The following is a 13,020-nucleotide window of genomic DNA, read 5'->3' as shown; positions in this document are numbered from 1 at the left end:
TTTGAAAGGCCTAGATAGAGTGGACTTGGGGAGGATGTTACCTACAGTTGGGGAGTCTCGGACCAGAGGAACATCCATTTAGAACAGAGATAAGGAGGCATTTCTTCATCTGGAGGGAGGTGAATCTGTGGAATTCATTGTCACTGACAGCAATGAGGGCCATGTCATTGGGTATATTTAAAGCAGAGGTTAACAGGTTTTTGTTAGTCGGGGCATCAGATTATGGGGAGAAGGCATGATACAGGGGTTAAGAGAGATAATATATCAGCCATGATAGAATGGTGGAGCAGTCACAATGGTCAAATGGCCTAATTCTGCTTTTATTTCTTATGATCCCCAAACTCAGCAACACAGAACGGTTGCATAGCCAAGGACAATAAAGACACTGCAGCTGTGGAACTCATGGAGTTAAACACTCGGCTCTTGCTGCAGGCAGCTGCATAGTGGTTGGTGTGTGGACTAGGTGTGACTGGTTAGTGCTGACCCGTGACTAGGTGTGACTGGTTATTGCTGACCCTGTTTCACTCTCTGTTTACAGCATGAGTGAGATTCGCTGTAAATGGATGATTGACAAGGACAAAGGTGGCGAGTGCTGGAACCTTCATTCGAGGAGAGTTTAATATGTGCATCACTGCATATCAAATAAAAATAAGCTTTTCTTAAAAAAAACCTTTAGAACTGACCTCTCATAATGCAATTTGATTCCTCAAAATTCTTGAGGGATCAAGCATTCTTGAGGTTGAATGAACTTGGCCTTTTCTCCTTGGAGCGACGGAGGATGAGAGGTGACCTGATAGAGGTGTATTAGATGATGAGAGGCATTGATCATGTAGATAGTCAGAGGCTTTTTCCCAGGGCTGAAATGGCTAACTTGAGAGGGCACAGTTTTAAGGTGCCTGGAAGTAGGTACAGAGGAGATGTCAGGGGTAAGTTTTTTTATACAGAGAATTGTAAGTGCATGGAATGGGCTGCCGGTAACGGTGGTGGAGGCAGATATGATAGGGTCTTTTAAGAGACTCCTGGATAGGCACATGGAGCGTAGAAAAATAGAGGGCTGTGGGTAACCCTAGGTAATTTCTAAGGTAAGGACATGTTTGGAACAGCTTTATGGGCCGAAGGGCCTGTATTGTGCTGTAGGTTTTCTATATTTCTATGTTTCGATTTTTAGCTCAGATATGAAGTCTGACTAGATTTATCAACTGGATTATTTTCTATTAAAGATTAGATTAGTTTTTATTTTGTCACATACATCAAAACATCAAGGCATACGGTGAAATGCGATGTATGTGTCGTATCAAATCAGCAAGGACTGTGCTGGGGGCAGCCCGCAAGTGTTGCCACGCTTCCGGTGCCACCATGTCATGCCCACAGCTCACCAACCCTAACCCGTACGTCTTTGGAATGTGGGAGGAAACTGGAGCACCCGGAGGAAACCCACATGGACACGGGCAGAATGTACAACCTCCTTACAGACAGCAGTGAGGATTGAACCCCGATCGATGATCGCTGTCAGGGTGAAGTGATGCGCTAACCGCCATGCCTCTGTGCCATCCTATGGTGAACTAAGGCTCACGTTCCTCCTCGAAGTTCAGGAAGCCTGCACGCCTCAGAGCTGCAGATTTATTTCACTACACTATTGATAACACTACGTCCCTCCCTGGTACACCTTCCGTCGCTGAAGAGGGATCTTGCAGTTTGCACTTCAGCCAGCCAGAGCTGAGCTCTCTCTCAGAAACAAAATGAGTTAACTTGCAAACAACAGGAATTCTGCAGATGCTGGAAATTCAAGCAACACACATCAAAGTTGCTGGTGAACGCAGCAGGCCAGGCAGCATCTCTAGGAAGAGGTGCAGTCGACGTTTCAGGCCGAGACCCTTCGTCAGGACTAACTGAAGGAAGAGTGAGTAAGGGATTTGAAAGCTGGAGGGGGAGGGGGAGATCCAAAATGATAGGAGAAGACAGGAGGGGGAGGGATGGAGCCGAGAGCTGGACAGGTGATAGGCAAAAGGGGATACGAGAGGATCATGGGACAGGAGGTCCGGGAAGAAAGACGGGGGGGGGGGTGACCCAGAGGATGGGCAAGAGGTATATTCAGAGGGACAGAGGGAGAAAAAGGAGAGTGAGAGAAAGAATGTGTGCATAAAAATAAGTAACAGATGGGGTACGAGGGGGAGGTGGGGCCTTAGCGGAAGTTAGAGAAGTCGATGTTCATGCCATCAGGTTGGAGGCTACCCAGACGGAATATAAGGTGTTGTTCCTCCAACCTGAGTGTGGCTTCATCTTTACAGTAGAGGAGGCCGTGGATAGACATGTCAGAATGGGAGTGGGATGTGGAATTAAAATGTGTGGCCACTGGGAGATCCTGCTTTCTCTGGCGGACAGAGCGTAGATGTTCAGCAAAGCGGTCTCCCAGTCTGCGTCGGGTCTCACCAATATATAAAAGGCCACATCGGGAGAACCGGACGCAGTATATCACCCCAGTCGACTCACAGGTGAAGTGTTGCTCACCTGGAAGGACTGTTTGGGGCCCTGAATGGTGGTAAGGAAGGAAGTGTAAGGGCATGTGTAGCACTTGTTCCGCTTACACGGATAAGTGGCAGGAGGGAGATCAGTGGGGAGGGATGGGGGGGACGAATGGACAAGGGAGTTGCATAGGGAGCGATCCCTGCGGAATACAGAGAGAGTGGGGGAGGGAAAGATGTGCTTAGTGGTGGGATCCCGTTGGAGGTGGCGGAAGTTACGGAGAATAATATGTTGGACCAGGAGGCTGGTGGGGTGGTAGGTGAGGACCAGGGGAACCCTATTCCTAGTGGGGTGGTGGGAGGATGGAGTGAGAGCAGATGTACGTGAAATGGGGAAGATGCGTTTAAGAGCAGAGTTGATAGTGGAGGAAGGGAAGCCCCTTTCTTTAAAAAAGGAAGACATCTCCCTCGTCCTAGAATGAAAAGCCTCATCCTGAGAGCAGATGCGGCGGAGACAGGAATTGCGAGAAGGGGATGGCGTTTTTGCAAGAGACAGGGTGAGAAGAGGAATAGTCCAGATAGCTGTGAGAGTCAGTAGGCTTATAGTAGACATCAGTGGATAAGCTGTCTCCAGAAACAGAGACAGAAAGATCTAGAAAGGGGAGGGAGGTGTCGGAAATGGACCAGGTAAACTTGAGGGCAGGGTGAAAGTTTGAGGCAAAGTTAATAAAGTCAACGAGCTCATAACTTGCCATGGCTAGTTTGTTATATTAAAGAATCGCACAAACATGAAGACATTCCATTTCAGTGAAATGCTGAAACACCTTGGCTGGGCACAAAGAGCACAAGGAGGCCCTCTCGTTTCCTGCAAGAAGGGGACTCAGTCTGCGGCACCACGGTGACTAATGGAGGAGAGCATTCGGGTGCTTGAACCTGTTCTATCATTTGCTGAGTTCATCTTTACCTTGACTTTACTCCCTAACTCTGCTTCTTCCCAATTCTCCTCAACAAAATTCCACATGGGGCACCACTGTCTGTAAGGAGTTTGTATCTTCTCCCCATGACAATGTTGGTGCTCCGGTTTCCTCCCACATTCCAAAGACAATGGTTAGAGTAGGTAAGTTATGGGCATTGTATGTTGGCGCCAGAACCATAGTGACACTTGTGGGCTGCCCCCTGCACATCCTCACTGATTTGATTTGCCTTGGGTTGTGGAGGTTCTTAATGCAAATGACACATTTCACTATATGTGTCAACGCACATGTGATAAATAAATGAAACGGAAGCTGAAACTGGAGCCCAAAACAAGCAGAGGAGGATCCAACCCAGAATTAACATGGACTAAATGTGAGCAGAGCTCTCAGAGAGGAGAAGTCAACAACCGGCTGAAATTCCCCAGTTCACCAGCCACTGGTCGCCGACTGCCGGGCGTCCATTGACTCGTCAACGAAAAGACTAAAACATCTCAGTCCAAAACCGTTTCAGAGGAATGATTTTAGCAGTTGTCTGCTCGAAGTCCGCAGCCAAACTTTGAAGCATCAGAAAGGATTTGGTTCTTCAAGCGAGTGATAGGACCAGGGAAATGGTTTGAAAATCTCACTGCACCTAATCTCATCATTGCTTTAGAGGTGCTGAAAACCACTGTGGAGGTACCCCCAGGGTAACTGCCCAGCACGTTCAGGTTTAATGGCTCACCAGTGCAACTGGAAAATGTCATGAACAAGAAGTATGTCTGAGTACCTCCCCTCAGAACGAAGCCTCAGGACACCAACAGACAGTAGTGTTACAAGCAAAAAGAAATGTGAAGTAAGATCACAAGACAATAAGACACAGGAGCAGAATTAGGCCATTCAGCCCATTGAGTCTGCTCCAGCATTCAATCATGCTAATTTATTGTCCCTCTCAACTCCATTTCCCTACCTTCTTTCCATAACCCTTGATGCCCTGAATAATGAAGATCCTATCAGCCTCTGCCTAAAATATACCCAATAATTTGGCTTCCACAGCAGTCTGTGGCAACAAATTCTATATACCACCTCCCTCCGGCTAAAGAAATTCCTCCTCATGTAGTGAGTTTCAGGAAGATTGAATAGTATAAAAATATAAGAAAGAAGGGTTTTGCTCTGTTGGTGAAGGTACTGGCTGATCTTCTGCACTGTGGAATTTTCCAAATTCTCTCTGTGTTTACAATCCCCTCAATCTCAGCCCTGATTATCTTCACTCACTGAGTCTCCATCATCTTGAAGTGAGGGACTTACAACCCTTTAAATTTGAGGAATATCTCCATTTCTCCTCACTTCAGTATGGTGGCCAACTCTGTACTCAGGGATCTTCGATAACTTCTGTGGTCTCTGTCCTGGAGAAGTTGCCTCTCACCATTCACTCTGTAAAGCTTGCAAGGACAAACCAGGGTAGTGGTTACACATTGAGTGGTTGGTCACTGAGGAGTGCGGTAGAAAAAAGGGATCTGTGAACACAGACCCAGAACAGTGAGTGTGGTGCCAACAAAGCTTTTAGCTCATTGGCTTTCATAGCCAGAATATTGAGCACAGGAATCGGGATGTTACGTGGAAGTTGGAAAAGACGTTGGTGAGCCCAAATTTGGAGCATCTTGTGCAGTTCTGGGCACCTACCAACAAGAAAGATATTAATAAGATTAAAAGAGTACAGAGAAAATTCACAACAGTGTTGCCAAGGCTTGAGGACCAGAATTATGGGGAAAGCTTAAATAGGCTAGGATTTTATTCCCAGGAGAATGAGAAGAGATTTGAGAGGAGCATACAAATTATGAGGGTAATAGACAGAGTCAATGCATGCAGGCTTTTTCCACTGAGGTTGGGTGAGACTAGAACTAGAGGTGCAGGATGGGTCGATGGACTAGGCCACATAGTATGGCCTAGCTGGGCTGGAAGTCCTGTTTCTGTGCTGTAGTGCTCTCTGACTCTAATTTTAGTGTTCCGATGAAGTCACCTCTCATTCTTAGTTTTAGCCAGTTTAGGGCATGTGTCTGCAAAGTAACCCCTATCACACAGCCACACCACTCCACAAACCACTGACTGCCCTTTTTTACACTTCCATAAGTAAAGGACCAATCGTTATAATGTTCCATGTCCCTCAGTCTCACTATGTAGGAATATACTGTACTCCACATATGAAATTCAGTTCCATCAAAAACTCGATAGTGGCAATGTACATAATTGTACAATTACTTCAAGCAATCAAGATCAAAGTTCAAAGTACATATATGTCACCATATACTACCCTGAGATTCATTTTCTTGAGGGCATACTCAGTAAATTCAAGATACACAACAGAATCAATGAAAGACCAATGTGCAAAAGACAACAAACTGTGGAAAGAAAAGAATAAATAAATAAATAAGCAAGCAAGCAAACAAGCAAGCAATAACTATCAGGAACATGAGATGAAGAGCTCTTGAAAATGAGTCCATAGGTTGTGGGAACAGCTCACTGTTGGGGCAAGTGAAGTTGAGTGAAGTTATCCCTCTGGTTCAGGAGCCTGATGGTTGAGGGCAATAACTGTTCCTGAACTTGGTGGTGTGCATCCCGAGGCTCCTGTACCTTCTTCCTGATGGCAGTAATGAGAAGAGAACATGGTCTGGGTGGTGTGGGATCCTTAATGATGACGCAGCATTCCTATCACAGGCTCCGTGTAGATGTGCTCATTAGTGGGGAGGACTTTGTCAGCATGGACTGGGTCATATCCACTGTGTTCTGTAGGATTTTCCAAAAGATGAAGTTTTAATAACTAACACTGGGAATGGTATGCTGGAGATTGAGTTGGAAGTATTCAGAGGACGATGATTCCCGGTGGGGCAATGGGCTACTGGTAAGTCTTCTACTAATGACAAGGGTGAGCATCGAGGACCCACCAGATACTTACTACAAGTGTGCTACGGCAGGTAGACCTCTCAAATACTGTCACCAAGTGGTTAGATTTAGACACAACCATATCTCAGAGTGATTCATTCTAACCTTAACCTACTTATTATCAGTACTTTTTTTAAAAGATGATGAAAGAGTAGATAAAGGACTTGTTATAAATCATGGTGACATTTCAACATTATTTGAAGATTTAATTGATATTTAAAATGCATTTTTAACATGTGATTGGTGAATGCGCATGTCACCAGCTCAGATCCTAGGACAACTTCCAGAGACTTTACCAGCGTCTGCTGCTGTATGATGTTCTATCACCACCATCAGTAACCCTGATATGGTTTTTAATCGTTATTATGTCTGAATCAAACAGTGCCTGCAAATTCAGCATTGGATTCTTTAGTAACTTAAGAGAACATTGTTGATTGTAAACATAATTATGAGGGACATAGATCAGGTAAGTGCAAGCAGGCTTTTTCCATGGAGGTTGAGCGAGACTGGAACTAGAGGTCATGGGCTAAGGGTGAAAGGTGAAATGTTTAAAGGGAACACTAGTGGGAACTTCTTCACTCAGAGGGTCGCAAGAATGTGGAATGAGCTGCCAGGTGGAAGTGGTGGATGTGAATTCAATTGCAGTATTTAAGAGAAATTTGGTTAGGTACATGGATGGGATGGATGTAGAGGGCTATATTCTGGGTGCAAGTCATTGGAAGTAGACAGATTAATAGTTCAGCACAGATTAGATGGGCCAAAGGGCCTGTTTCTGTGCTGCAGTGTTCTATGACTATGAAAAATTCTGTTATAAATTTGTTGATAACACCTTATTGACTCAGTTGAGTTGTTATGTGGACCGTGGGGGTTAATGGGAAAGTAAGTTGGTCAGAAGACAGACTTGGATAACTTGGGTTGACAATGAAGTCATTGAGCCACAGAGTGATACAGCAGGGAAACAGGCCCTTTGGCCCACTTTGTTCGTCCTATTTGCCCATGTTTTGCTTTTCAGAAGTTCAGTGAAAGCATACTGTACACTTGAACTTCTCAGCCTCAGGGAACATTAGATTAGATTCTATTGCTGCCCTTTCATATATTTATACAACTGCTTGTTTTATTATAATTGGGCCAGTGACATTCTACTGTCATACATAAGCAGACACTTCACACTTTACGTCAACCTGTCAATATTCAGGCCATGACTCTCAGGGACTGGTGCTAATATTATTTTGTGACAGTAAGTGCTGGATTGTAACTATATGTTCTGTGTCTTGCACCTTGGCCCCAGAGGGATGATGTGGCGTTTGGCTGTTTACATGTGTCTGGCTGAATGACAATAAACTTGAACATGATCTTTAATCATGTCAGCGTATTGAGTTGATGAGTTCAGACGTTGCATTGCTGCCGCATCAGTGATTGGTGAGCTACTCTTGGAGTACTGTCTTTACAGGAAAGATTGGCTTAAAGAGTGTGGAAAAGATTTACGAAGATGTTGCCGGGACTAGAGGGCCAGAGTAATAGGATTAGATTAGATTCAACTTTATTGTCATTGTGCCGAGTACAGATACAAAGCCAATGAAATGCAGTTAGCATCTGACCAGAAATGCAAAGAATAGTATTATTTACAAAATAACTGCGAATAAAAAGTAAGTGCTACAGCACACAAATATGAAAGTACTGAGACAGTACAATATGGGTGCAATACTGCTTAGCGCTGTGATGTGAGGATCAGCAGGGTCACAACCTCAGAGAAGAAGCTCTTCCTGTGCCTGCTGGTGTGGGAGCGGAGGCTCCTATAGTGCCTACCGGATGGAGGAGAGTAAAAAGTCCATGGTTAGGGTGAGATGCATCCTTGATAATGCTTTTCGCCCTGCCCAGGCAGTGTTTATGGTAGATGTTCTCAATGGTGGGCAATTGGGTGCCGATAATCCGCTGGGCAGTTTTCACCACACGCTGGAGTGCCTTGCAGTCCGGGACAATTGCCATACCACATTGAGATGCAGTTGGTGAGTATGCTCTCAATAGTACAGTGGTAAAAGTCCATCAGTATCCTGGGACAAAGTTGAGCTTTCTTGATGCACAACAGGAAATAAAGGTGCTGTTGTGCCTTTTTGATCAGGATGGAGAGGTTTAGGGACCAGGTGAGATCCTCAGAAATGTGGACACCAAGGAATTTGAACCTTGATACACGCTCCGCTCCTGCTGATGAGATCTGGAATCTTAAACACTAAGTCAGGTATGTGAACTTGGAGCTTCAGCAGATAATGGTGATGCTGCGGCTGGGGCAGAGCCAGCATTTCTGACCATCTCCTTCCAGCCCATGAGTTATGGATGACAACTCAGCAAATACGGTCTTCTCATGGTCTTAGGTTGTGCAAAGCCCATTACACTGTGAAGTACATTTGAAATGTGTTTGTTAAACCTCATACCCAATCTGTGCACTGCAAGCTCTCACAGATAATGATCAGAATTTATTTATTGTGATGATGAAGTCCTGATGAAGGGTCTTGGCCCCGAACATCAACTTTTTATTCCTCTCCATAGATGCTGACTGTCCTGCTGAGTTTCTGTGTGTTACTCTGGATCTCCAGCATCTGCATAATCTCTTATGTTCATGAGGAATGTTCTCTCTGCAACAGAAATCCTCAATGGAGATTGGATGGAATTTTCAAAGCGACAGTAAGATCCTCTCATATCCCTTCTGTCAATCAGCTTTCCAGCTCTTGGCTCCATCCCTTCCCCCTCCTGTCTTCTCCTATCATTTTGGATCTCCCTCTCCCCCTCCCACTTTCAAATCTCCTACTATCTCTTCTTTCAGTTAGTCCTGACGAAGGGTCTCGGCCCGAAACGTCGACTGTACCTCTTCCTAGAGATGCTGCCTGGCCTGTTGCGTTCACCAGCAATTTTTATGTGTGTTGCTTGAAATTCCAGCACCTGCAGATTTCCTCGTGTTTGCGAGTAAATATGGAAAGTTTGCTTCCCCTATTTGTTAAATTGGGAAGTGACTTAGAGATGGAGGTCTCACCAGAAGGCTGGGCTGCAATACCCCTCCGTGAGTAGCTGTTGAAATGGTAATTGGAGCAGATTTTGCGAGAAGAGTTTGGGGAGTGGATGCAGAGACAGACAGGGAGTTGGAATTAAAACCAGACTGTGATCAGTCGTACAGCTGACGAGGCAAAGGCACGTCTGCAGCAACCACAAGCCAATGACTGGCAGCCTTCAGTCGCTTCTAGCATTGAAATGTCTTTCACATCAGATGCTAAACCTCCTGTAAATTTGCAAACCTGATGCCTACCATGTCCTGCCCCTCCGCCACTCTCTCCAATTCCCCCCCCCCACCCCCAGTAACAAATACAATGAGCTTCTGCTGACGTGATATAGTTTGCCAGAATTAATGCTCAGAAGTCACGCATGGTTGACAGTATTTGGGGAGAGGTCTCAGCTGGTGCCTGGCATATGGAGATGCATCCAGCAATGGGTGTCAAGGAGAAATGCGGAGAAGGGAGGGTGTAAGGAAAACACCAACTCGTGATGGGGATCTTAACGATTAATTTCAACACCACCCCCTCCCCGGTCGTTTCTGAGGCAGGACCCAATGGTCAGCCCCTCACAGCATGCTATTACCCAAAATTACCCAATGGGGTGTCAGGTCTACAGATTGGCGTGCTCAGTTCTGATCACCTCATTACAGAAAGGATGTGGAAGCTTTACAGAGGGTGCAGAGGAGATTTACCAGGATGCTGCCTGGATCAGAAAGCTTGTCTTATGAGGATAGGTTGAGAGAGTTAGGGCTCTTCTCTTTGGAGTTAGGAGGATGAGAGGAGGCAGAGGGTGGTGAATTTGTGGATTTTTTTTTACCGCAGGCAGCTGTAGCGGCCAGGTTGTGGCGTGTATTTACAGCAGAGGTTGATAGGTTCTTGATTGGCCACAACATTGAAGGTTACATGGAGAAGGCCAGGGGGTGGGGCTGAGGAGGGAAAAAGAAGGATCAGCCATGATTAAATGGCAGAGCATATTCGATGGGCCAAGTGGCCTAACACTGCTCTTATGCCATATGGTCTTACAGACTTGATAGAAGTGTGCAGTTGATAAGAGGCACACATTGAGTGGACATCCAAAGACTTTTTTCCAAGGCATTAAAATGTCTAAAACAAGGAGGCATAATTTTAAGGTGGTTGGAGATGTCAGAGGCAAATTCTTTAAACAAAGAGTAATGGGTGCACGGAATGCCTGCCAAGGGTGGTGGTAGAGACTGGTACATTAAGGACATTTAAGAAAGTCTTATAAATAAGCAGGAAAATGGGGTTGAGAAAGATAATAAATCAGCCATGATTGAATGGAAGAGCAGGCCTCATGAGGCAAATGGTCTAATTATGTTCCTATGTCCTATGGTCTGCTGGATAACAGAAAAACGCAGGATGGAAAAGTTAGATTGATCTTAGAGTAGATTAAAAGGTTAGCAGAACATCGTGGACTGAAAGGCCTGTACGCGTTGTAATGTTCAAAGTTTTATCTTCTAATACACAAGGACTTACCTTTAATACGTCCTTGGTAACATCGATCAGATTCAAAGAGAAGATGTGGTCTTTGGCTCCAACAAAGAGTCTGCTTCGCTCCTCATCGAGCAGGAACGTTTGGTAACTGGAGCTGTTTGCAATGCCTCCAAAGGTGATGATATTGTTCAATTCAGTCATTTCTGCAGGGGAGAGGGAAAAGAAGTACTGAGTTTAAAAAAATCGAGTTAGTTCAGTGACTCTGATTGACAGGAAACTGGCATGTTATGCTTTGAACAAGCCTACAAAGGTCTTGGAGGCTTTGCAACTTTGAATGTCCAAGGATCTGGAGGGGAGATTTTTAAGGCAGATTTTTTAAGGCAGGAATGCTTTCAAGTTGTTCATAATAATATTGCCTGGAGGTAAAATTTCAGACCATAAATGCACTCTCTGTGTTAGAGTGGTTTCTGAGACTGTGGCTGAACGTCTCTTTGATTCTTTGGTGACAGAAAGTGTGCTGGAGATTCATATTTTCACCACTCTCTACACATTAAATAACAAAGTGTTGATGGAGCTCCCCCAGTGAAGATAAAACCTATTACCACCTTTCCACTCAACAGTTTCTGGAGCTGTTCAGAGACGGAAGACACCACTATGGTTAGGAATTGTATAATCAAGCACCTTTGAGATGCTCTATGGTGGTTAATACTAAGCAGCAGATGGACGGAGATGAGTTCAGGTCACCTGCGAGTCCTCGGAAGTGGAGAGGGTCATTTGGTGTTATCGTATCAGAGGATCTGTCCTGAGACCAGTATGTACATGCCATCACAAAGAAGGCCTCGACTCTCCTGGAAGATTGCACAGATTTGGCATGTCACCTATCTGGCTGCATCATGTCCTAGTATGGAAACACCAATGCTCAGGGACAGAAAAGACTACAAAAAGTGGCAGATACAACTCTGTCCATCATTGGCAAAGCCCTCCCAACCACTGAACATATTTACCTGGAGCTCAGCCGTAACAAAGCAGCATCCATCATCAAGGCCCCCTCACCATCTAGGCCACGGTCTCTTCTTATTGCTGGAGCCTCCAGGCACACACCACCAGGTTCAGGAACAATGATTACCTGATAACCATCAGGCTCCTGAACCAGTGTCGATAATTTCACTCACCACAACTGAACTGGTTCTGCAACCTACAGTCACATTCTCAATGACTCTGCAGATCATGTTTGCTGATTATTTATTTATTTGTTTGTTTGTTTATTTACAAAAATTCTCTTCTTTTTTACGTTGGTTGTTTGTCAGTCTTTGTTTATGCATAGTTTTTAACAAATTCTACTGAATTTCTTTAATTTTCTGTAAGTGCCTGCAAAAAAATGAATCTTGAGATAGTATATGGTAATGTAGGAGTACCTTGAAAATAAATTTACTTTGACTTCATGATTACTGCTCCCCAAAGTCCATGCACAGTAACATTGAAAGCAACTGGGAGTTAACCTGAATTCTCAAATGATCAGATTAAGCTTCCCCCCACTTGCTGCATTGGACTTACTCTTTCAAAGTTGTCTAACAACAAAGGTTCTCCACTACTACCTTCCCAGTGTGAGCTGGCGCCTTGACAATGAACCCCTCTCCATATACATAGTACTGTGTAGTATCAATTCATGATGGCCTCAGGCTCCATTGCCACCCAGAGAGAGTAAGTTCTCCCTGGTCACTGGTTATTACCCATCATAGAGAATACAACGAGGCAAGTATAAGTGAGGTCCGCTGTCTCTATCAACTGATCAATTAAGTCTTGCTAAAAGCCTCTGATTCCTGATTTACCCATCTGTTCCTGGGCTCCACTCTTCTCTTCTGCATGTAATCAATGCAGTAAAGCATAGGGAACAGCCAAAATGTGCTTCTAGGGGAACCCACAGAGCTGTATCAGGAGCAGATTGCAGCATCATACACATACACAGTCTATCTGACTACGACGGCATTTCCTATCCCTCCAACTGAGCAGTTAAACTTGGCTCTTCACATTTCTGTCTGAGTCGTCACTGGGGCACCAAGATTCAAGACTCAAGATTGTTTAATGTCACTTTCAGTACACGAGTGCAAAGGAGAATGAAATAATTGTTACTCCAGATCCAATGCGCACGAGTAAACATACTAGGATAAAGAACAT

General features: G+C 44.8%; 1 protein-coding gene across 4 annotated transcripts in view; it reads right to left on the bottom strand.

The window, feature by feature from the left end:
- LOC134359438 (semaphorin-3A-like) overlaps positions 1 to 13,020 on the bottom strand; it is a 224,415-nt gene that overhangs the window by 116,875 nt on the left and 94,520 nt on the right. For all 4 annotated transcript variants that reach the window (XM_063072677.1, XM_063072678.1, XM_063072675.1 and 1 more), the window contains exon 3: positions 10,888 to 11,048. In XM_063072677.1, the coding sequence (XP_062928747.1) occupies positions 10,888 to 11,048 (161 nt within the window). The remainder of the gene's footprint in view (positions 1 to 10,887; positions 11,049 to 13,020) is intronic.

The sequence above is a fragment of the Mobula hypostoma genome, chromosome 20, assembly GCF_963921235.1.
Source record: "Mobula hypostoma chromosome 20, sMobHyp1.1, whole genome shotgun sequence".
Lineage (NCBI taxonomy): Eukaryota > Metazoa > Chordata > Chondrichthyes > Myliobatiformes > Myliobatidae > Mobula > Mobula hypostoma.
Note: the sequence above shows the minus strand (reverse complement) of the source record. Positions and strands in the feature narration are given on the sequence as shown.